Source organism: Trichosurus vulpecula, chromosome 1 (assembly GCF_011100635.1).
Source record: "Trichosurus vulpecula isolate mTriVul1 chromosome 1, mTriVul1.pri, whole genome shotgun sequence".
NCBI classification, from domain to species: Eukaryota; Metazoa; Chordata; class Mammalia; order Diprotodontia; family Phalangeridae; genus Trichosurus; species Trichosurus vulpecula.
In genome coordinates, this window is record NC_050573.1 from 189624893 (window position 1) to 189649536 (window position 24644).

Here is a 24644-nt window from a genome sequence, read left to right on the forward strand (position 1 = left end):
GGACTCTTAACTTTTGACTCATGCTTAACCACTGTCCCCTGATGCCTGCTCCTTTCGCTTGGTTGTGACTTCCTGGACTCCTTATTTGTTTTGGGTCGTTTTATTCCAGGCCTATGATGTCACTGATGTAGACAAGTCTCAATATGAAAATTAGATCTACCCATGCAGACCAGCACCTTCTCTACCATTGAGAGAATGACCTGGGGCACTGAGAAGGTAGATGACTTGTCAGGGTCACAAAGCTTCTAAGCAGACAGACTTGAATCCAGGCCTTCCCAACTTAGAGGCCAACTATCTTCCTTAACTATTATTACGTTGACTTTTTGGCTAGAATGTTGCTATCTAATTTCTGGATCCTTGACTTGTCCCTGATATCCAGTAACTTACCATTCCTTGGCCTTCCTACAGCTCCTCTCCCCTGGTGCTGGCCTTACCTAACAAGCCTGATTGCCTGGGGTGTCAGTTGTCCTTTCTTTCTTTCACTTTCTTTACCTTCTGCTCTTTGGTCAGAGGAAATGAAAGAAAACCAAACTAGGCAGTTGACTGTTAGCCACCAATAATTTTCCTGTTTCAGTGTTCATTTTTCTTATTCATCTGCTATCATAAATATTAAGACATCACCTCTAAAGGTGGAGTCACAGCCAATTGTGTGGTCATATACATAGAAGCTGTTGCTTTTCTAGTTGGATGCACTGAGCAGAAAGTTAACTCTTTCTTCCTAACACTAAGAAATCTACACTAAGTCACCTAGAACAGATGGCCCTCAATGGTTTTTGTTCTGCAAACCCGTTTCAACAACAACAAAAATATGTGTTTTGAAACTTTTAAGGTAATTTAATACACTACTCGTGATATTCCTTTAGATTTATTCATCAAGTGCTTACGATACAACTACAATGATAACTTTGCCCTCAAAAGATTCAAATCAAAATTTATATTATTATCAAATATAAAATATTATTCTACTCACTATTATAAAATCTCTAAATATAAAATTTTAAAATAATTACGGGTATTATAATGGGGCATTATGTAAAAATTAAAAGAAATAATCCAGCAAGATTATAGATCCTTACTATTATCGCAAGATTTCATATTACATTTCTTTGTTATTAATTTGATTGAATATAAATAGCATCTTTATTTTAAAATAATATAACAATTATTAATTTCAACATTAGAGTTTTAAATTTTTACAAAAGTTGACAATATTTGGCTCAGTACCAAGCAGTCATAAATTGGTTCTACATCAAGCTTATCTCAGTATTTTGGCTTTAAACATGGTTAAAGTGAAAATGCTTGCTCACACAAATATGTGATAGGAAAATTTTACAAGTCTTCTTTCATAAGAGATGGAAATTCTTTTTTAAAAAATTTTTCTCTCTTTTAAGCAATTGACAAAAATGACTTCTGTAGGCTAATGACAAGTGCTATATTAAATGATAAATGTACTTAAAGTGTGACTGTATATATTGCTTTATTTTTCACATATTTATATGGAAACTAGGCAGTATAGAGGGAAAAATTCCTTCAAACATGACTTTCTTCTCTTCTGCCACTGACACCAGCCACATTGTTACAGAAACTACTGAATGACCTACCAGTTTTGCCAATCAGTTCATTTGGAAATCCACCAGATAGAAAAATAGTAACATAAGTAGAGGATAAGTTTAAATTGAAAAACAGCCTTAATACTGCAATGAGAAGAAATAGGTTTTGTTTCTGCAGAACATTTATGATGTCCATGATAACTTCAAGATTGTTTGTAATGTGCATGTAATATGATCATGGTTTTCAAATGGCCTGACATTCACATTGCAAGAATGCAAATGCTCATAGTACCTTGTTTACACAATTAATGAGGACAATTACAGGGTAATAGAGGGGAGTGAAGGAGCTACTGTGGTCCAGTGTATGGAGTGCAAATGAGGGTATGCCCACGTGTCTGGCCATCCTTGGGAATCAGTTTGGTCTCAAATGTCAAAGCCTTGTGGTGGTTTAGAGACAATTTGATGACAGATTGAGAAATTCCTTAGTGAAAAGCATTCAGAATTTTATATAACCACCACATATACACTAAAATCATCATGTGCATGATCAGGACAGTTTTAATTTGTTGCAGAAACAAACCTATAATGTTTCAAACATTTACATGCTTGTTGTCACAGAGAAAAGATGTATTTGTAACACAACTAGACAATTTTTAACTGCTTAAAGTGCCATTAAAGAATTTTTGTGGGAACCTCTGGACCATTGTTACAAATTCACCAAATGAGAACCACTGCCCTAGAAGACAATTAATATTATTATTCACAGATAAAGAAATACATTTCATAAATGTAAACAAATTAGGGTAAAGAAATAAATTTATACACTTAAGGTAGTTGAACTTGTCAGTTTTTTAAAAATCTATTTTTAATCTCTGCTCCCAAGGAATTTGCCTGTGTTGCTCTCTTAACCTCCTACCAAATTTCAGGCTCCTTGAAGATAATTAAATGTGATTGCTCCCTCAGTAACTACCATAGTGCCTTGTACTCATAGGCACTTAATAAATATTTGTTATATTCAAATGCTGCTTCAGGAAGAAAGTTTTAAAATTAAAATCTATTTTTATTGGACAAAACCACAATTGGACCACAGCCATTTTTGGTTAATCTATGTGAGCTGACAGAGTCTACTGAGTGAAATAAAGTTTGGAAAAAGAAACTTTAGAGGCATTGCAAAAATCCATTTTTTTTCTTTAAAATACATATTCTTAAAACCATAAGGATTTATTATGAGTGGGACCTTTGGTTTTATTGTATATTTTTGTTCCTAGGAGAGATTAAATATTTGAATATAAGAAACTTTCTGTACTATTCTTTCTTGCCCCTCAATTGACAGAATACAAAGCCATTTGTAAGAATGCTAATAAGATGAGAATATGAAGACTTTCTAAGGCCTCAGGAATCTAAAGCTTGCTTCAGTCTTGCCTAATTTGTAGCTCCCTCCTTTTTTAATACAGAAATGTAGCCTACAGAGACAGCAGGACCCAACATGTACTTTTTTTCAAAGATCCTCTTATCTCCATACCTTGAATCTTACATTATAGAAGAAGGTGACTTGAGGGTACCTTATACCACTCTGTGAAAGGTATTTGCTCTACAGGCTGTATTTTGGCCATTGTAGTAACAAGGCAAGTTCATCATATAACTTGTTTAACATGTTTACATTTCAAACACTTAGAGAATTAACAGGTGATTGTATGACTGAGATGTTTGTTTTAACAGGCTAAAAAGTGGGAGGTAATTTATAGTTGCATTATGATGCAATAGAAAAATACCTAATTATTCCATTTTTTTGGCTCTTCTTTTAGTTTCAGTTAAAACTGCTAATAGCAGGGCTCAACAAGTTTTATACATTGTTTTTAATCTTACCTATGTGTATGAAACTGATGCTCATCTGCTTCTTAGGGGTGTTCAGACCAAATCTCCCCTCAATACCCAGCCAGTGGTTTTGATCAGCAGCTATGAAACAGATTTATAAACTCTGAAAGTTCCAAATCAAGAAGTCTCTGTGAACCTTAGAAGCCTACTCTCCTTATCAGGAGTTACTAGTTCTACTATGTTGTCAGTAAAACCATGCACAATTCTAGCTCCCAGACTATAACTAAAATTAACATTGCAAAGCTACTAGTTGCTTTTTGCTTCATTCCTAACACATGAAGATTTGGTGACATAGTTTTTTGGATTATATGCATGTAGTCCAGATAATATTATATTATCAGGTACTATATGGTTTGGAATTATGGGACTGCCCCTGTATAAGATGGCTTTGACTCAGCTTGGGGGCTAAAACTAGTAGACTTCAGAAAATATCACCACTATGTACTGTGACCTAGATTTGCAATATAGCTATGATTTTCAGTTGTATTAATATGCAAACAGTTCTTTTGATGCATATAATATGGATAATCAAAAGTTGGCTACAGATGGATATATCAGATATGTTAAATCAAAATTTAGATATATTTCCAGAATTTCTTTCTCTCGCCCCAGAGAGAAAAACATTTCTAGATTCCTGACTCTTCTAGGCATCTCAAGATTTATCCCAGATATTTATTTCAGGGTATAAAGAATGTAGATTCCTGAGCCTTTTGTCCCAAAGAATATTGATTGACCCAGGACAGTCTGTTCTCTCTCTAGTCTCCAGTGCTCTTTCTTTTGGGAAATGTTGGGGATTTTTCTTGTAATAGTACTTACACCAAAGGGAGCATTAGTGTTCATCATGATCTTTCTGATTGAAGTGTAAGCCAAAAGTTGATGCACCAAAGTGGTGCATGCAGAGAAAGGTTGGGCAAAATTATTAGCTAATGAAAACTTTTGTGAGCAAGTGGCTTCTTTGAAACTCATTCCAAGGCTGCCATGCTTACAGAGTTAAACAGTTTTATTAGCTAAGAAAATGTGTTCCAGTTATTTTGAAGATCAAACCCTTTGGTCTTTGAGTAGGATCAGAGAAATGATGGATTTAGATTGTCACAAATGACAAGTCTGATAAGCATTGCAGTAAGAGAGCAAGACAGGTCCATCCAGGGAAGAACAAGAGAGCTAGACAAAGCTGTAGGGTCAAACAAAGGCCAAGTGTCAGAACATAGGATTACATTATTTTGGGAATATGAGTCTGAAGTTTGCCTCCAAACTGAGATATCAGTCTTCAGAGAGGAAAGAGAGATAGGATGAAAGTAAGCTAAAGGTTAAAACCAGATTCAAACCAATTCCAGGTTCTACATGATCAGTGGAGGGTCCTAAGTATCAGTAAGGTAGATGGATTAGCCTAAGATTTTTATAAAGAAAAAGGAGTTTCTATTTGAATAATGAAAGGAGATAAAAACATTACTTTCTCCATGTTCAGAGAGCACTAAAACTTTATGGAAAATTGCAAAGACTCATTAGTATAACTTTCACTTTCTTTAGCAATAAGTCTCTTTTATTCTTACCTCTAGAATAAAAGACAACCTTCTGTTGAGCATTTTAAGTCCTTCATGATCTATCTTTCAGCCTTCCTTTCCAAGTTTATTCTACCTTTACTCCTTTTTGTTGCAACCAAACTGACCCAGTTGCTGTCCCCTGTAAATAGCCTCCATACCTTTGCACAGGCTGCCCTCCATGCCTGGAATGTACTCCTTCCTGTTGTTTTGAAAAATTTATTATCTACATCTGAAAGAGGTACACTGGAGTGTCTTACTATTATAATATTATTGTCCGTTTCTCCCTACAGTTTGTTTAATTTTTCTAAGTATTTTGATGCTATGTCATGTGGTGTATATATGTTAAATATTGACATTAATTCATTGTCTATGATGTGTTTAAGCAAAATTTCCATTCCCTAAGTATACTTCTACATTTTCTGAGATGATAATTGATATCCCTGCCTTTTTTCGAGTTCAGATGGAGCATAGTAGATTTTCTTCCAACTCCTTATTTTAACTCTGGGCGAATCTTTGTTTCAAGTATTTGGATTCTGCTTTCTTGTGCAATCTGCTCTCCTCTTCCATTTTATGGGTGAGTTCATCCCCTTTATGTTCCCAATTATGATCATTAATTATATGTATTCCTTTATCCAATTCTCTTATGCTTTTTCATCTCTTTGTGTCTCCTACCTCCAAATTCCTCTACACAACCAAGAGAATTGTGAGTGAGAAGTCCTCACCTCATTCTCTTAGAATCTTTACTTTGCTTCAAAGGCCAGCTGAAACACTTCTTTCTACATAAGGATTTTCCTGATCTTTCAGCTGCTATTTCTATCCCCCAAAATAATTTTGTATTGAGTTTGTATATATTTTATATTTATTTATATGTGTACATATTATCTCTTCCAATAAAATGTAAGCACCTTCATGGAAGGGACTTTTTCTTTATTGTCTTTGTAGTTATCACACCTAGCATAGTCCCTAATAGGTTCTAGGTTTTGTTCTTGTTTTTAATAACAGCTTATTGATTGGTTGACTTATTTTGCAAAACTGGCATTTCTTAAAAACCAGAAATATGTGAAAATAGGATTATACTATTGTAATAGAGATTCCATTAATGAATTTTATCTTAGGCTCTTGACTTCCTTGAATACTTAATTGTATAATAATATTGATCGACATCCCTAAAGTCATATTGTACTGCCTCATTGTAGTGTAGAGATGAAGCTGGATTCTCTTAAGTTTACATTAGCAGAGGCTCTGTATTTGAAATCTATTCCTTTGTCACCTCCACCTCATAGAACCTTTAGCTGCTTTACAGACCAGAAGGATAATTTTGAAAATAAGTGGAATTATTATGTGTGTGTGTATATATACATATAAATTAAAAAATAAACAATATGAAATGCAAATTCATATACAATCTTAATATGTTCTTTCTTTCTTTCTCTTTCTTTCTTTTTGGAATTTAATTTCAGAATAAAAGCAATTAAGAATCTATAGCTTCTTTCAAGATCCAGCTCAGATGCCACTTTTCCTGATCATCCTGGTTATTGATTCTCTCCATCTCTCCTCTAATTGTATCAGTTTAAATGCTGCATTCCTCTCTCCCCCCATAAAGGGTGAACTATTTGAGGGCAGAGACAGCTTTTGCTTTTTGTTTTCATTTTAGTATCCCCAGGACTAGAAGAGTGCCTAGGACATATTAAGCGTTTAATAAATATATGTTGAATTAAATTAACTTACATGCCTTAACAAATCCCAGCAAGCTGGCAAGCATTAAGTGTTGGCCCAGCAACACTTTTACAAGGACATATATAAGAACTAGCTTAGGTGAATGTGAAAAGCCTTATTAATGTTGACTACCATGTGGATATATCTTCTGTCAGAGAAGCTCATGACACCATCTACAAAGACATGGAGAGTTTCTGATCTTTTGTATTTGACATATTAAAGTGTTTTTATATTTCCAGGAGAGTCACATAGATAATAAAAATACTAACTATAACGAGGAAGCAAACATAGCAGATTCATGAATAATTGCCATTTTCGTTTCTGTCATCAAGCCTCGTCATGTAATAGTCCAAATTAACCTTCATGCCTTAATATTTTGTGAGGTTGTAAGGGCTACCGCCCTAGCATACCTCTAGTGCATGTTCTTAGATCTGCTTTACTAAGGAAACAGAGCTGTTTCAGGGGTCAACAATCTTACTTTAATTAAACATACATATATCGTTCGCTTAGTTCAGGGGAAAAAGTCATCACTCTGAACTTCAGACCAAATACAAATAGAAATTACAAACAGGAACAAATAACACAAAGACAGCTTCTAGCTGTCTGACTATAGCAATACATAGAGTTACCAGAGAGAGAGAAGCACCAACATCTGGGTTTTCAAGGCTGGGAGACTCTTTAACAGCTACCCAGAGTCTTTCTTGTCTGGCCAAATCACACCAACATTCTTCCAATGAGTGAGCAAAATGCTAACCTCAGAGTATATATACTGTTTACAGTCAAGGACTCTTAATTAAATCAAAGACTCCTGATTCAAACAAAGGCAAGACTCAATCAAAGGCACGTGATTGCCTTAGTGTTGAGAAGCACTCCAAAAAGAAAAACAGCAAAAAGTCCCACTTTACTTGACATTACAGGGGTATGTGAAGGAGAATAGCAACTAAAAATATGTGGCTAAGATTTACCATCACTCTATATGAAATATAAAATTTCCTTGAATATAATTACAGAATTTCAAATGCATTTAATTTTGATATAGAAGTGCTGAAAATTATCATTAATAAATTTGCTAATTCTTTTTCTCCACCTAGATCTTTGTCATTTAAATGCTTGTTAACTCAATCATGTGACTTTAAGGTAATGAGAATAGTATTTGCATATTGCTTGTGTTATTTCCTTAACTCACAGGTATTAATATATAATGGTTGGAATAGATAGAGTCCATCAATAAAAATATTTACTTAAAATTAAATCATTAGAACTCAATTCTTCTGGGAATGTAAGGTATTATTCTATGCCTTGGCTAATAAATGTCATGTGTGAAATTCAGCAATACTCTAAGTTGAAGAAACTTCAGATACTGAGAGTCATCGTTGTATCATGAGAGACTACTGGTCTTGGAGTCAGAAATGTCATGAATTGTAATTTTTCTCTAAAATTTACTCATTGTTTACCCATGTATGAATCACTTAACCTCTCTAGACTCCATTTTTATTTTCAATAAGGCAAATAGTAGCCATGGGAAAGCAAAGAAAAAAAGAAATATGAAAATAGAATCACTTGGCATCTGATTGAATATGGGGATGAGGGAAAGGAAAGAGTTAAGGATGACTGCAAAATTGTAAACCTGGGTAACTATGAGTATTGCATTTCCTTCAAAAGAAATTGGAAAATTTGGGAAAAGGGTAGTTTTAGAGGATGAAGTTTATGAGTTTCGTATCTTCAGTTTGAAATATCTACAAGACATATGGATGAAGATGTTCAGCAAATAGTTGATGCCTCAGGATTAATATTTAAAAGAGAAATTAGGGCTGGATATGTTAATTTGGGGGTTATGTATATAGCAATTATAATTGAGTCTATAGAACCTTATGAAATATATTACCAAGAGAGAGGCTACCAAGAAAGAAAGTAAAAGATCTCAGAATGGAACATTGAGTTTCTTCTGTATTTGGGGGGTGGAGGGTTAGATGGGTGATCTCACAATGGTAACTGAGAAACTGTCATCCAGGACAGTGGAGAAGTAAGAAAGAGAGAATCCAAGGGAATAGAGCATGTCCATGAAGAGGCAGTAGTAGAAAGACTTTTGGATTTAGCAGTTAAGAGATCAGTGGTTACCTGGGTAGAGAAGATTTATGGTGTTGAGTTCAGAAGCCAGATTATAGGGAATCCCCTAAAAAAAAGTAGGTAAGAAATGAGAAGGGCAATGACTATAGTAGTCTTTTTGTGAAATGGAGAAAATAGCTGAAGGAATCACAGAGGTAAGTGAAGATCTTTTAAGGTTTGGTGATTCTTGGGCATGTTTGTAGGTGGTGGGCAAGCAACCAGCAGATAAAATGAGATTGAACATGAGAAAGTGAATGAACAAAGGAGCAAGCTCCTGAAGGAAATAGAAGTGGATGGAATCAGGAAGCAAAGGGTTTAACATTGGTGAAAAGAAAGGCCTCTTCTTTCTTAGAACAGAGGTAGAAAACATGGGGGGTGACGTAAAAAGATTTTAAATTGTGGATAGAAAAGAAAAGAGGGCACAGGGTAGATGTTTTTCAGTTTTCTTATGTGATATCCTTTGTGAGCCAGGGGTGGGAGTGGGAAGTTGGGAGTAATGATATAGGGGAGCCTTGAGAACATACAAGGTTTGAAACAGTCACTGCAGGGAATGAGGGGAAGTCAATCAGTAATAAATAAAAGGATTGCTGCCCAACAGTACAGCTCCGGTTGATATTAGAGAACATAAATTTATAATCTGCACAGTTATGTGACTTCCTTAAGTAAAAAAGGGCAGGTGTAGGGAGAAACCTAGGCTTGAAATTTGGCAAGATGTAAGCAGCAATAGGAGGTGGGGGCAAGAGATTCAAGGGCAGAGGACCTTGTATGGTAGAGTCAAGCTTGTGAAGGCAGGAAACAGAGTATGGATGATGGAATATGAAAACAAGGAAGAATAGAGAAACCAAAGCATGTGTTGAGGTTAGAAAAAGATTAAGAGGCCAAGGGGAGAGAGAACAGTGGGAAATTATGATCAGAGAAGAATTTCAGAATTAATCCGGTTCATTGAAGTTGCATAGTTATGAGTGAACCTGGAAGATAAATATATAGAGAGACTTGACAGACAGACAGACAGATGGACGGACAGATGGATGGATGGATGGATGAGTGGGTAGATAGATAGCTTAACTACCTATCATTAGAGTCTGCAAGCCTCTGATGCCGATATGATCTAGGAGCAGTTGGCAAGTTCAGGAAAGGGAAACAGCTGGGACAGAGGACTGATTTGTGAGCTCTAATGTGACTTTTGAATGTGCTATAATTTTAAGGTAGGAGTATTCCATATTCCAGTATTTAATTTAGAGTAGTAGTCATTGAAATGCTATCTTAGAAAACAAAATATATATATATATATATATATATATATATATACACACATATATATGTACATGTATATGGTGCTTTTATTTAAAATTTTGCTTCTATATTCTGTTTTTTTTTCTCTAAGTGTATTATTGCTGGTAAGAAAGAGATTTATTATCAAAGAACCTTAATTGTATACTGACCATATTCTAATAGCAAAACTTGGAGTGTTAACCTGACCTTGGCCATCAAACCAGAGCATCATCTAGTGGTGGCTGTTTCAGACTGTACACAATGCCCCAGAGTGATTCTCCAGATTGGGGATAAAGCCCCCTACATGATGTCATGCCAGGATTTCTATAGTAGCTCTACTCAAATGTCACATGAACACATCATCTAAATGAAATCCAGTTTTATAAGCTAGTTATTATTTTGCTATTTTTGCCATCTGCTGCCTAAAATGTATGGTCTTTTTTTTCATCTTATAGAAAAAGCAACGGACGAAAGACCTTTCTCAGCTATTTCATTCATATAGTCCCTACGATCACAAGGTAAGAAAAGCATCTTCTCAGTACTGTAAATCTTTCTGCAAATGCTATGGCATAATGTTTGATAACATAAAGGGTAAGATGTGCCAGTAATAGTGGAGTCATTAGGCTTGGGTTCAGAAGACCTTGGGGGGAGTTGAAGACTTCCTCTGCCCCTTATTAGCTTGATGACCTTGTGTATGTCTTTTAACTTCTCTGAAACTCAGTTTCCTCATCTGTATAAGGGAGATAATAACTTTGCCTCACCAGGTGGTTTCAAGAAAATAATATATGTGAAAGGACTTGGTAAAATCATGAATAGAAGATGTTCTTATGCTATGATTATTAAATATCATTCCCAAGTTTAAAATTTAATAGCCCTTAAGCTCTTACTAGTGTGATTGCAAATTACGGGATAAGATTTAGAATTGGTAGTGACACTAAAGGTCATCTAGTCTAATCCCGTCATTTTATAGATAAGGAAACTGAGACCCCTCGGGACTTGACATAGGAGCAGATAAGGGAAGTGGTGGGGCAAGGATTCAAACTCAAGTCATTTGTCTCTAAAATCCAAATCTCTACATCTGAAACTCAGTTGCGTTCCATCTGTTACTTTCACCTGAAATCTAAGCAGGTTATTATTGAAATCTCGGAGTGTTCTAATGGGTGACCTTGGCTTCCTAGAATGGTAATGAAATATTAATCATTGATAATTAACTACTCATTCTCAAGTGTTTAAGATAGAAACTGGGTTTACTTAAAAAAAGGGGCTTAGTGAAACAACACAGAAAACATTAAAAGAAATGTACTTTGCTAGTAATTTTACCTAAATATTTATCACCATTAGTGATATTTGCCTTAGACAGACTGTTTTAGTACCATGTCTTCACTGAAAAAGTATTATAAAAGAAAAACATTAGACTGAAAGTCAAGAGATATGAGTTCTAATTCCTACTCAGCCACCAATTAGTTGTGTGACCTTGGGTAAGTCATTTCACCTGTTAAACAATTTCTTCGTATGTAAAATGAGAGGTTGAACTAGAAGTATGTGGTCTCAGCTCTAAGAACCTCTATCTCTTGAAGGATTTGTGTATCTTTTGTTTAAAAAAAAACTTTCATGACAGATTATATTGTTCCACAGGATCAGTTAATTTAATTTTCAGAAGCAAAACAAAAATGTTGTATGCTTGATATGCTAATGTGGGTATGAACTCTCTCTGTATATAGATTTATATGGGACAAGATATGTTTGAAATTTCTACCTTTCAAAAATACTCTGCTCTTCTCTCAGGATTCAGTTGAGAACATAAATGTCTGATTCAGGGAATAGTTTTTTAGTTGTTCATAAAAAATGAATGTTTGGATAGCTTCTAGTGTTTCCATAGTTACTCATTTGACTTGAGTTCTGATCATTTATCCAAGGGAATCTTATCCTTAGTATAACTATGGAGATATGGTTTCATATTTTTCAATGTATCATTTCAAATTACATTTTCAAACCAAATCAGTCACTTCTAAATATTCTGCTTTTCCCATTGTAAGATATTCGTAGTGTCTAGCAATGCAAACAGTAGGTCTAGACTGAAAAGCATGAAAAGAAGAAAAATAAATGAGATTGGCAGAATTTCTGGTAGAAAACAGTGCGTTTTACAGATGGACCCACTTAATTAATGCAGTATTTGATAAAGTTAAAATATACGGAGCAAATGTGACAAACTGAAAGATACTGTGCCACTTGTCCAAGTTTTCCTGTTCCTAGCAATTTTATTCATAGTTAAAGGAAATTCCATTATTCTTTTATTAGTACACTTAATGGAACTTAGCCATTTGCAGCTCCTGCTGCCTTCCTGTTCATATCCTTCGTGGCGTTATATCAAAGTGTCCTCAAATGATTTTGGCTTTGCTTGTGAAGATTTCTGCACTCCTTTACAAATTAGTCATCAGGCACTGAGGGATTGAATATAAATGCTGGATATATTTCCTTTTGATCTTTGTTTTAGGACCTTTAATAAATTATTATAAGTAGCTGGATTGTTTGATGAGTGATTTTTGAAGCTCCCGAGATGTAGTAGTCTCTTGAAATTCTTTGATATACTGTATGTGTGTGGTGAAAGGAAAGAAAAGTTTAATCATAGGCAGTTTCCTTGCCCCTGTAGCTGTCTCCCCTCATGTCTCAAAACTCCCAGTCAGGCAAGTCTGACCATGTAAGTTGTAACTGTCTGTTTTCCTATTTGCAATTCTACAAAGAACAGTGCTCAAGTACTGTGCTGTCTTTTCCTAATATTTTTACATGACAAAAATAAATAAGCAACCTTTTTGTTCATTTGTTTGTGTTATCCCAGATAAACTAGTTGAGTTCAAATTTAGTTTTCTAGATGTCAGGTATTTTTAGCTTTATTTTATTTTACAAAATATTTTAAATATGAATTTAAACATTTCATATCTTGTTTTCTCGTATGCTTAAAAGAGAATGTGGTAATTGTTATACAGCTGAGTTTATATAACAAGAATGAAACAAACTCTGATTATAGGTAGGAAAAATTTAGGGTATTCTTTTCCCTCTAGGACATTCCTTTCATTCCTTTCTCCCCAGTGTAAGTTTATAATAAGAAAGAACTGCTTGGGAGTTAAGTTGCTTTATTCTGTCAAGCAAACTCAGAAATGCATTTCCTTCTTGAAGCCAGCAAGAATTCCAATTCCATGGTGTTTTTGTCCCCAATTATGGCTGTCCTTTTAACAGTAGCTTAGGCTGCTAAAGACTACTAAAACATTTACAATTATAAAGGTCTAGTTAGCACAGTTTGGTTGTGCTCAGAGGCCCAAATCACTCTTCTTTCTCTCCCAGGATTATGGCCCTTCCCAGGTGTACATGGCTGCCAGACAAAGGAATATCATAGCATTAGACATAGTTGTTGATTGAATGATGCCAGATGAGTTCTATCATCTTATTCTGAAGCCACTATTTAGGACAGTAGAAATGCTACTTTATAAATCTCCTAAAATCCTAGTGACTAAATTATATATATAATTATTTTCTCTGACAAAATAAAACAAAACAAAAAACAGATCCAGATTGATTTTTAAAAGTTTATTTTATTTTTAATTTATGGAATAAAACAAGCATTTCCATAACATAGCATGATTAAAAAAAAAAGGTGATTACACACGGAGCTACAAATCTTTTGTGTACAACTTGCTCTTCCTTTTAAATGTATAATAAAATTATCATGTAAATTTCTTTTTTTTTCCCCTTTTTTCTTCTCTCCCCTTTGCCCTGCCCTAGAGATGGCTACCATTAGACACCAATAGGTATACATATATAAAATTATTCTATATATCCTCCTATTTATCAGTTCTTTCTCTGGATGTAGATAGTTTCTTTCTTCATATGTCCTTTATTCTTAATTTGTATATTTATAATAGCTAAAATGATTTAGTCACTCAAAGCCATTTTTTTTCTTTTTTTTTTATTGGAGGAGGGAGGGCAGGGTATTTGGGGTTAAGTGATTTGCCCAAGGTCACCCAGCTAGTAAGTGTGTCAAGTGACTGAGGCCTGATTTCAGCTCAGGTCCTCCTGACATCCAGGGCCACCTAGCTGCCCCTACTCAAAGTCATTCTGAAAACAGTATTATTGTTAGTGTATACAATGTTCTCCTGGTTCTGCTCACTTTGCTCTTCACCACTTCATGCAAGTCTTTCCATGCCTTTCTAAGATCATTGAGCTCATCATTTCTTAGAGCACCATGGTATTCCATCACAGCTGTAAACCACAACTTGTTTAGTCATTTCCCAGTTGATGGGGGATCTCTGCAGTTTAAGAGAGGTGCTATAAATATCCCACTTACATTTAAAGTTATAATTACTATTTGTGAATTTCCCTCCCTCTTATTTTTACTCACTATTTTCTTTCCCAGCTTCTTTTACTTTATCTTCTCCCTCCACCCTTTCACTCCCCATCTCACACATACCTCCAGGAGTCCCCCTACCCTCTCCCCCTACCCTCCCAAATCCCAATCTACACGCCTCTGTAAAAGTCCCTCCCCCATCCTGTCATCCAGTTTTCTCACCTTTCTAATGTTTAGAAGACTTCTACACCCTTCCAGATGTACATGTTGTTTTCTCTTTAACCCAGATGAGAGTAAAGTTCCAACATTACCAGCCCCCCACTCCCACTTGCTTCCAATGTATTAGTTTTTTTTTCCTTTCACACCCTATTTTTAGAATATAGTTGTTCCCTTTTACCTTTTCCTACCCTATTTTGTTTTTTAAAATCTCCCCATGATATACAGCTCAACTCCAACCTCTTTTCAGACTACATGAGTAATGATGACAGTTTTAAGAATACTAATAACATTTTCGTGTGTGTGTGTGTGTGTGTGTGTGTGTGTGTAAAATAAACAATCTGACCTTAATGAGTGCCTTATAATTAGTCTCTAATGTTTTCCTTATATTTCTTCTGGATCTTTTATATTGAATTTTTCATTGAGTTCTTTTTGTTACAAATGCCTGAAAGTCTTTCATTTCATCAAATGTCCATTTTTTTTTCATTCCTGATTATGCTCAACTTTGCTGAGTAGGTTATTCTTGGACACAACTGTACCTCTTCAAAATATAATGTTCTAAGACCTATGGTCTTGGAATTTTATTGTTTCTTGCAATATTTTCTCCTTAACCTAGGAGTTTTAAAGCTTGGCTATGACATTCCTGTAAGTTTTCCTTCTGGGATCTCTTTCAGGTGGTAAACAGTAATTTTTTTTTTCGATTTCTACTTTACGCTATTGTTCTAGAACTTCAGGGGAATTTTCCTTAATAATTTCTTATAATATTGTATCCAGGTCCTTTTTTTGATCAGAACTTTCAGGTAGTCCAACAATTCTTATATTGTATTTCCTCACTCTGTTCTCCATATCAGTTGTTTTTCTAATGAGATGTTTCAGGTTCTCTTCTATTTTTTCCAATTTTTTTTTTAATTTCTTGGTGACTTACAACATCATTTGATTCCTCTTGCCAATTTCCGGTTTCCAAGGGGTTATTTTCTTCCTTAAGATTTTGGACCTCTTTTTCTGATTGGTTAACTTTTCTTTTCATAATTTTCTTGGGTTGCTTTTATTTTTTGTCCTAATTTTTCCTCTGTCTCTCTTATTTGATTTTTGAATTCCTTTTTAAGTTCTTCCAAGAACTCTTTTTAGACTTGTGACCATTTGATGTTACTCTTTAGGGTAGAAGTGGCATTTTTAAAAAATTTATTTTTGTATTTTTAGTTTACACATTCCGTTCCACAAGCATTTTGAGTTCCAAATTTTCTCTCCCTCCCCAAGACAGTATGTAATCTGATATAGTCTCTATATATACATTCACATTAAACATATTTTCACATTAGTCATGTTGCAAAGTAGAATTATAAGGAATAGCTTTTTTTAACCTCACTATCTTCCTCTGAATATGAACCTAGATCTTTTACACCAAATTAGCTATCTATGGTCAGGTTCTTTTTCCTCTGCTTATTCATTTTTATTTTGTTTTATTTTATTTTTTACAGCTTATTATTATAATCGGGTTTTAATCCTGAGTTGTGGATAATGTTGCCTAAACCACAGCCCAGGATCACTTCTGGTCAGCATTGGTAGGCCTGACTTCTGAAAACAGCAGGGGAGGAGGGTTCCTCTAGTCTTTCCCAGACTGAGTTTAAGAGCTGTTAGCATTTTTTTCCTACTGTTGTAAATATTGAAAATGTTGCCATATATGATTCTTCCTTAAGATTCTTTTTGCTTGAGAGTCATCTCTGACTGTGGCTTTATTGCATCGGGGAGGAAGGGAAGGAATTATTATGAAAAACCTCAAAGGGTTTGTTTTTGTTTTCAAATAAAGTGAACTGCAGTGACAACAGATAGTCTTACTTAGTTGCCTAGGTAAAAATGGAAGGGAGTAGCGCTGTGAATAACCCATAACAGTAGATTAAATAGCACAGACCTGGAAACATATTAAGTGCTAAATATGTTCAGTCATTCACAATCAAAAAAGATTATTTATGTTTAGCTTTATACTGTATTTATTCTACTCTGTTTTAAATATTTACTCTAAAGTCCTACTTGGATTCTTAAGTGTGGTATGGTGACAATATGGATTTATTTGCTTCCCTAGTCTATTCCATATTGTTCTCTTCTCAGAGAAAATCATTTATTTAAGTAAATGAATCTAGGTTTAGCGTTAGAGTGTAAGATCCTTGAGGGAACAGGCTCTCTTTTTGCTTGTATTTGTATTGCCAGCCTTGGGAATACTGTGTGCTTGGTAGATAGCATAAACTTAATAAATGTTTGTTGATTTGCTCAACATATCAAAAACAGAAGTCCTATCTTTACCTCAAAGCCTACTCCTTTACCTAACTTACCTAGTTTTGTTGAAAGCACTATGATGTATCTAGTCACCCAAATTCTTAACTTCACTGTTATCATCAACTCCTTAGTTTTAGTTACTGTGATCCGATCAATTGCCAAATCTTATCTTTTCCTCTCATATTTATCCCCCTCCCTCTACTCACACAGCCCCCACCCTAGTTTAAGCTCTCATCACCTCTTACCTAGATTATTACAAGTGTCTCCTAATAGTTCTTCCCTCTGTTCTCTTTCTACTTGCTGCCATCCACACAACTACTGCAAAGTAATTTTCCTAAAGCTCAGGTGTCACTTTTCAGCCCCAACTCAGTAAGCTCTAGTAACAAATTATTACCTTCACAATCAAATAAGAACTCTGTCAGTAGACCATGGGGAGTGATCCTGAGAGTGTGGAAGGGTTATTGGACATTCGTAGCTCTTTGTAACTTGATTCCATTCTTCCTATCCAGATTTATAAAACATTGCATCCTTCATGCATCCACGGTCCAGTCACACTGGCCTTCTTACTGTTCTTCACACAGGATACTCTATCTCTTGGCTTTTGCAAAGGCTGTCCCCTATGCCTGAAATACAGTCATCTCCTCAACTGTGTCCCTTGGAATCCCTGGTTGTTTTTTTGACATTTGACTCTGGCACCACCTTCTACTTGAGGTCTTTCCTGCCCACTCCCACCACAGTTACTATATACATACCTATGCATGTACATTTGTTCTCTGTATTCCTAGGCATTAAAATGTAAGGTCTTAAAGGTTAAAAAAGTGTTTCGTTTTTGCCTTTATACTCTAAAGACCTATGAAAGTACCTGGCATGTAATATGTATTTAAAAATGCTTGTTGAATGATAGATTGAAAGTGATTGGTGGTTTCCCTAATGAATAGTGATTCAAAATTTAAAATAAAATATACTATCAAAGAGATTACAACAGTGTATCACAAAGACCCTATACCATGACCAAGTAGGATTTATACACAACATTAGGAAAAATATTATACCCAATATTAGGAAAACTATCAGCATAATCAGCTATATCAATAATAGAATATAACATCAATAATATCAAAAATGATATTCTATCAATAGATGCAAAAAAAACTTTTTAACAAAATATAACATGCATTCCTATTAAAAACCCTAGAAAGCACAAGAATAAATGAAGCCTTTCTTAAAATGTTAAATGTTCTTCAATCATTTTCAGTCATCAGCTAACTCTTCATGACTCTTCTTGGCATAGACGCTAGAGTGGTTTGCCATTTCCTTCTCCAGCTCATTTTACAGATGAGGAAACTGAGGTAAACAGGGGTAAGTGATTTGCCCAGGTTAACAAGGCTGGTAGGTACCTATCTGAGGCCAGATTTAAACTTGCGTCTTTCTGACTCCAGGCCCAATAATCTATCCATATTGCCACCTAGCTGCCCAATTTTAAATTAGTGTTCAAATAAGTAATCTTAGGTAGGCTATATTAATAATAAATTTTTGTTTATTGTATTAAATAAATTAATACAATTAGTATACATTTCAGTTATCCATGAAATATTATACTGTCTTTAGATTCCCTCTCATTGCTTTCTGTAATACTCTTAAAGCTCACATGCCTAGGAGTTAGCTGTTTACTATTACAAATCAAGCTATCATTGTTTCCTTGTAAACCATTAGCTCTACTGTAATAGGAAAAACTGAAAGTGACAGTCTTTGTCTCACCATTTCAGTTCAGTTCAATAAACATGTATTAAGTGCCTGCTATGTGCCAGGTACTGTGTTACGTGCTGGGAACACACAAAAAAAAAAGGTAAAAGGCAGTCCCCTGCCCTAAAGGACCTTATAATCTAATGGAGGAGACAAACAGATACAAAGCAAGGTATATAGAAGATAAATAGAAAATTATTAAAAGAAGGGAAGTACTGGAATTAAGAGGGTAAAGGCAAGGCTTCCTGAGAAAGATGGGATTTTAATTACAAATTAAACCAGGGAGGTCAATAGTCTGAGCACCGGAGGGAGATCATTCCAAGAATGGGAGACGACCAGAGAATATGATTGAGGGTAGAGGTGGGAGCAGTACATGATTAGATCTGAGTTTTAGGAAAATCACTTTAGTGGCTGAATGGAGAATGGCTTGGAGTGGGGACAGACCTGAGGCAGGCAGGTCCTGGGTTTAGGTGAGTGTTTCAGATGTCTTAGGGTAAGACTACTGTTTGTCACCAGTTTTTCTTCCAAAGAGATCAGTAATATTTGCAGATTAGTATTCTACAAATACTTGAACCGCCTCCTAAGAAGACAATTTTATTTCAGATGTCATTGATTTCTTTAAATTTCTCAGAAAATAAATCAGTTTTGTATCAGGATGTAACAAATATAACTTTCCCCTAGTCCTATTAACCCATAGCACTCTGCTAATTCAAAAGACTGCCATAGGATTGGCATGCTTTCATTATCACCCATGTTTTGAATAGCATAATGTAACAACAGAGGGTTTTGAATTGTTCTTACAAAAAAGTAAGATGTGCATTTGGATTATTGCCTGGTGGTCATGTTGGTCTTTGTAATAGCAATGTGTTTTCTGGAAATAGATTTCAAATTCAATTTTTAATGGCTCAGGCCCACCGTGAATATCCAGATTTTCAAGGCATATTCAGCTAATAAGATGACATATTGATTTGGCATTTTTTTTCCCCATGTTCAACACTGCTCTTCTAAGCAGATTGTTCAAGGTTTTTGTGTATTTATACAGTTGCATTACTTTGGAAAAGACTAAAAGAGGAAATAATAGTCTTGTACCAATACTAAGAAATAATATCCTACATCTTATATTTGGTTTGATTTTTTGAGAGGAGTCATTGGTTCAAAATAAGGATCAGACTCAGCACTTTGTCTTCCTTAGTTCCAATATCTAACCAAAAAAGCTAACCATTCACAGAAGAAAATAGTAACAGGCTTCTTTACTATGTTGCTTTTCAGCATTTGCTGTAGATTTCTGCAAAGTATGACCACATATATAGATATTAAATAAAAAATGCATCATGTATTATACCACCATCCATTTATGATTCAGTTGCAGAATGGCTCTGTCTGCCTTGTTGTCTCTAGGTCTATGCTAGCTCTCTCTATAATCATTATCAGCATTGTTTGTTCCAAGGAGCTCTAGGGTTCAAGATGACCAGTGTCTTTGAGTTTACACTTATTGAATGATTGTGTTTTACCAAGGTACTGCTTATTTTTCCTTTGGAATGTCATTTTCACGAAGCAAGTGTTTTAAAATGTGGTTTACCTTTACTGCAACAGCTACAGGTATATGTGAATTTCAAAGGAGCCAAGTACAGAAGGTTGAAAAAAGCTCAAGTACCAAGATATTTTTCCACCATTAATTTAGCTGTTTGGGTGGTTTAAAAAAAAAAGGCAAACAGAAGAATTGTGGAAGTAGATAAGGGAAGCAGTCTGGATGTGGAAGTAATTAAGATGATCCACATAATAAAAAGGGAAACCAAAGAGAGTAGTAGAAAGTGGACAAATGTGCCCAATTATTTGACCTTAATTAAAAGTTAGGTCATGATATCCAACTTTTTAAAAATTAATTGACAAATATATAATAGCTAATTTGATTTCAGTCTAAGGAAAAATTAACATCAATGAAGGACATATTAGTACTGATACCTTACACAAGGTACTTTGGAAATGAGGCAATTTCAAAAAAAAAATTTTAACAAGACATTCTTTCATTGGTGTAGAAAACTCCCAATAAGAAACTGTCTCTAGCAATGCAGATCAATGCCTGATAGACAACTTAGGTGTTAGAGATTTGCTCGTGACACTGAAAGGTTAAGTGATTTGCCCAGAATCATGAAACTAGCATGTGTAAGAAGCAGAGCTTTGAACTCAGATCTTCTTGACTCCAAGAATGGCGCTCGCTCTCTCTCTCTCTCTCTCTCTCTCTCTCTCTCTCTCTCTCTCTCTCTTTCTCTCTCTCTACTGTGCTGTATTGCATTCTTGTCATGTCATGTCAGTCGATTGCTCTGTGGTTCTTTTTAACATCCTTGTGACTTCACAGACCAAAACCCCTCTCTAGCCACTACTCCTCTCTATGTATTGTCTTTCCTTATGAGAATGAAAAATCCTTGAGAACAAGGGCTTTCTTTCTTCATGTAGCTATATCCCCAGAGCTTAACACATACTATGTGTGACACATAGTGAGTGCTTCATCAATGCTTTTTCAAATTCATTCATTCATTCATTCATATTCAGGCATTATAAATTTCTGATGATAAATAGACTGTGGAGGAAAAAAAAGGCAACACTAGAGACTGTCGTCTAAGGTGTAAAGAGAATTAAGTTGGAAGCTTCTTGCATAATTAATGAAAAATAATTGGGGATATTTTGCCTGGAGAAGGGAAGGTTTGTTGGGGATATTATAGAAGTAATTCTTTATCAGGTATGTTTTAGTCTGGATAACCTCTCAGGTCCCTTCCAATTCTGTTATTCTGTGATCTTCCACCCTTAACTCCACTCAGATTGTTCTGTGTTATGTCAATAGCAATTCTGGCTCCTAGTTCAAAGAAAAACAGCTGAGTCTGGTATAATATTTCAAACTTTTGAAATTATTCTAATTAAATAATAATTCAGAGCAATTTATTCATGTGACTTTGTATCTTAATTTGTTACTAGAAGAATTTAACGTAGGAAAACTTATTTGGAGAAGGTTTTGAAAATTCTTAAGAGTATAAATGAGAAAAGAGAAACTGGAAAATCCAGATAGTTTTTTATAAAGAGAAAGAATATTAAATACATACATGTACCTTTAACTTTGCTACTCAGCCAGACATATTAAATACCTCACAGAATTATTTAATAAGTTATGGTAAAATAATATTATATAAGATTTCACTAGAACTTGTGTTTATGTCCTTCCACTAGAGAGGTGAAAAGGCTATCAAGTGCTTTCTTTCTTTTTCTTTTATTCCCACTACTCAACTTCTCAAGCTCTGAAATTGAAATTGCTGTGATTTATAGCATGGTATTCTGCCCTGCTTTTGATGAGAATCTGTAGGCCTGGTGTCCATCTTCAACAGCCCATCATGGCAAGGGTTGAAAGCTCATTATGCTGTTTTTATATACACACATATACCCCTTTAACAAGTGTGAATTATAGAAAACAATCACTGCAGTCTATTTGTAAGGAATATTGAATATAAAGTGCTTCCATAGGTGGGTGATTCATTCTCCGGGGAACTGATCTAAAGATCAAAGAGGCTTGCCTGTCTTTGCCATTAATGTGGTATATTTCTAAAATTAAATACAAGAATTTCCCTTTTGAATTTGGAAAATTTGAGGCTTGCTGCATCTATTTTTTAAATTTAATTTTTTTCGATGAACAAAAATCTACTTTCCCTATCTACTTTACTGCTTTTCCATTGGTGGAGAAAAAATCTTACTAACAAATATCAAGCAAAAAAAAAAAACCCCAAAAAACCCTGCAGTGGCCATATACAAAAATAACATCTCAGTCTGCATCCTGAGCCCTTCACCTTTTCCTCAGAAAGTACTTCATCATGAGTCCTTTGGAATCATGAGCAATGGGTTGAACAAAGCCTCTTTCAGAGTTGTCTTACAATGGTTTTGTTACAATATATTTTCCTGATTCTGCTCACTTCGCACTTTATCAGTTCAAATAGGTCTTTCCAAGTTTCTCTGAAACCATCTTTTGGGAAATCTGTTAAGAAATTAAAGAAACAAATTTATCTCTCCCCCTTCTGATGTTTGTCAGCATTCAGTCTTTCACCTTTTGGTGCTTTTCAGAAAGCACTTTTTTATTTATATGACAGATTAATTATGTGTATTACTTGCCTCTTTTATTTCTGCCTTAAATGTGATAGAAAATTAAGTAAGAAAGAAAAATAATTCAGTTTGAAATATTTTAAGTCCTAAGCCTTATGGGCCATACATACACAGATCTGTGAGTTTCTTATTCACCTTTTTTTTGCTTAGTTTTTGCACGTTGATTTAAATAGCTGGGCAGAACTGTCACATTTAACTTCCATTTCCCTGTTAAGAGATCAATAGTCTCTGTCTATTGTAGTTCCATGAAGACCCAGATCACTCCACTCCAGCCACATACAGGGATGACATGATCTTGATCTTATTACTCACAAGAGTTTCACTTTATAGAGTCACAGTCTTAGCTAAAAGGAACCCCCAAGGCCATCTTACCAGGTCATACTTGAACAATAATCTTATCTATCCATGCAAACTCTGAATTTCTTCTCTTTGACCATAACTTGCTATTATCCCATCTTTCCCTTTCCTTCTCTCCTGCTTCCCTCCTAACTCTATCCCTTCTTTGCTTTCTAAAAGGAACTACCATCTCGCTAGTGACCCTGGTTTGCAATTTAGAAGTCATCCTCAACTCTCAACTCTTCTTCATCCTCCCAATTGAGTCAGTTGTCAAGTTTGTCTGACTCTGCCTCCACAACATCTCTTACACCTATCCCCTTCTCTTAATTCTTAATTAACCCCAGTGGTTTACCCACTTTTAATTATTTCCTACTTGCTATTTATCTTATATATATAGCTTTGTATGCCTTCGTTTACATGTCTGAGAACAGGGACTGTCTTTTGCCTCTTTTTGTATGCCCAGCACTTAGGACAGTGCCTGCTACATAGGAAGTGCTGAATAAATTGATTGCTTTTATTGATGATTGGTTGATTGATTGATTGATTCTCTTTATTATTCCTCTAACACCCTACTTCAGGTCTTCATGAACAAGATTTTAAAACTAGCCTTCTAAGTAATCCCCTGTGATGAGTATCTTTTCTCTCTAACTCCTCCTTCATATAGCTGCTAAACTGATTTTCCTAAAGTAGAGATCTGCCCATTTTATTCCTTTGCTCCCTATTGGCATTGGCATTGTTTGGCATTTAAACTCTTTACAATCTAGTTCCCACTTGCTTTTCCAGGCTGATTACAGATTACTTTCCCTTTACATATTCTATGGTCCAGCAAAGCTGGCCTTTTTATTGTTCCTTAAACATGACATTGGTATATAGTGGATATTTAATAAGTGCCTGCTGTTTGGTTAAATGATTAGATGCCATTTTTTTGCTTTAAATTTCATAAAAGCCATGTGAGATTACATCATGCTGTAAGATAACTTTCTTTCCCCTGATTCGGTTTGTTTCATGAATATGAACTCTTATTTCTATGAAGAATCCATTATGCTATACCGTTCATCTTTTCAAAGCTCCCGTTTTCTAGTCTAGGAAAGATCCATTTTATTTGCAGTAGATTTTTGTCTGAACGCTTGATTTTGCCTTTTTTCTCTTTGCTCTGCCATTTTCCCAGTATACTTCCTGTTCATTTGTTTTACTTTATCTCCATATATCCTGTATATTTCTTCATCTTCCTACTACTTTGCATCCTTACTTTCTCATATTGTTCTCTTGGAATGCTTCCCCGCCCCCCCCCCCATTCATTCAGTACTTTTCATTTGAGCACCTTTCTCTGCAAAATGTTATAGGTGACAGAGATTAATAACCTGCGTTCTTTCCTTCAAGATACTTATAGTCCAATAGGAAAGTTAAGTTATGCATTCAGATAACTACAATCACACATTTGACCAAGAAAATCAAAGAGATTTTCATAAAGGTCACATGTGCTCTGGGCCATGAAGGATGGGTAGGTGAAGAAGAGAAGAGAGGGAAGGTATTTCAGGT

The 24644-nt window shown here is 35.0% G+C and overlaps 1 protein-coding gene across 1 annotated transcript in view; it reads left to right on the forward strand.

Annotated features, from left to right (window-relative positions):
* Positions 1 to 24644, forward strand: part of CDKAL1 (CDK5 regulatory subunit associated protein 1 like 1) — a 695070-nt gene that overhangs the window by 542349 nt on the left and 128077 nt on the right. The window contains exon 13 of the mRNA XM_036741492.1: positions 10516 to 10578. Within this exon, the coding sequence (XP_036597387.1) occupies positions 10516 to 10578 (63 nt within the window). The remainder of the gene's footprint in view (positions 1 to 10515; positions 10579 to 24644) is intronic.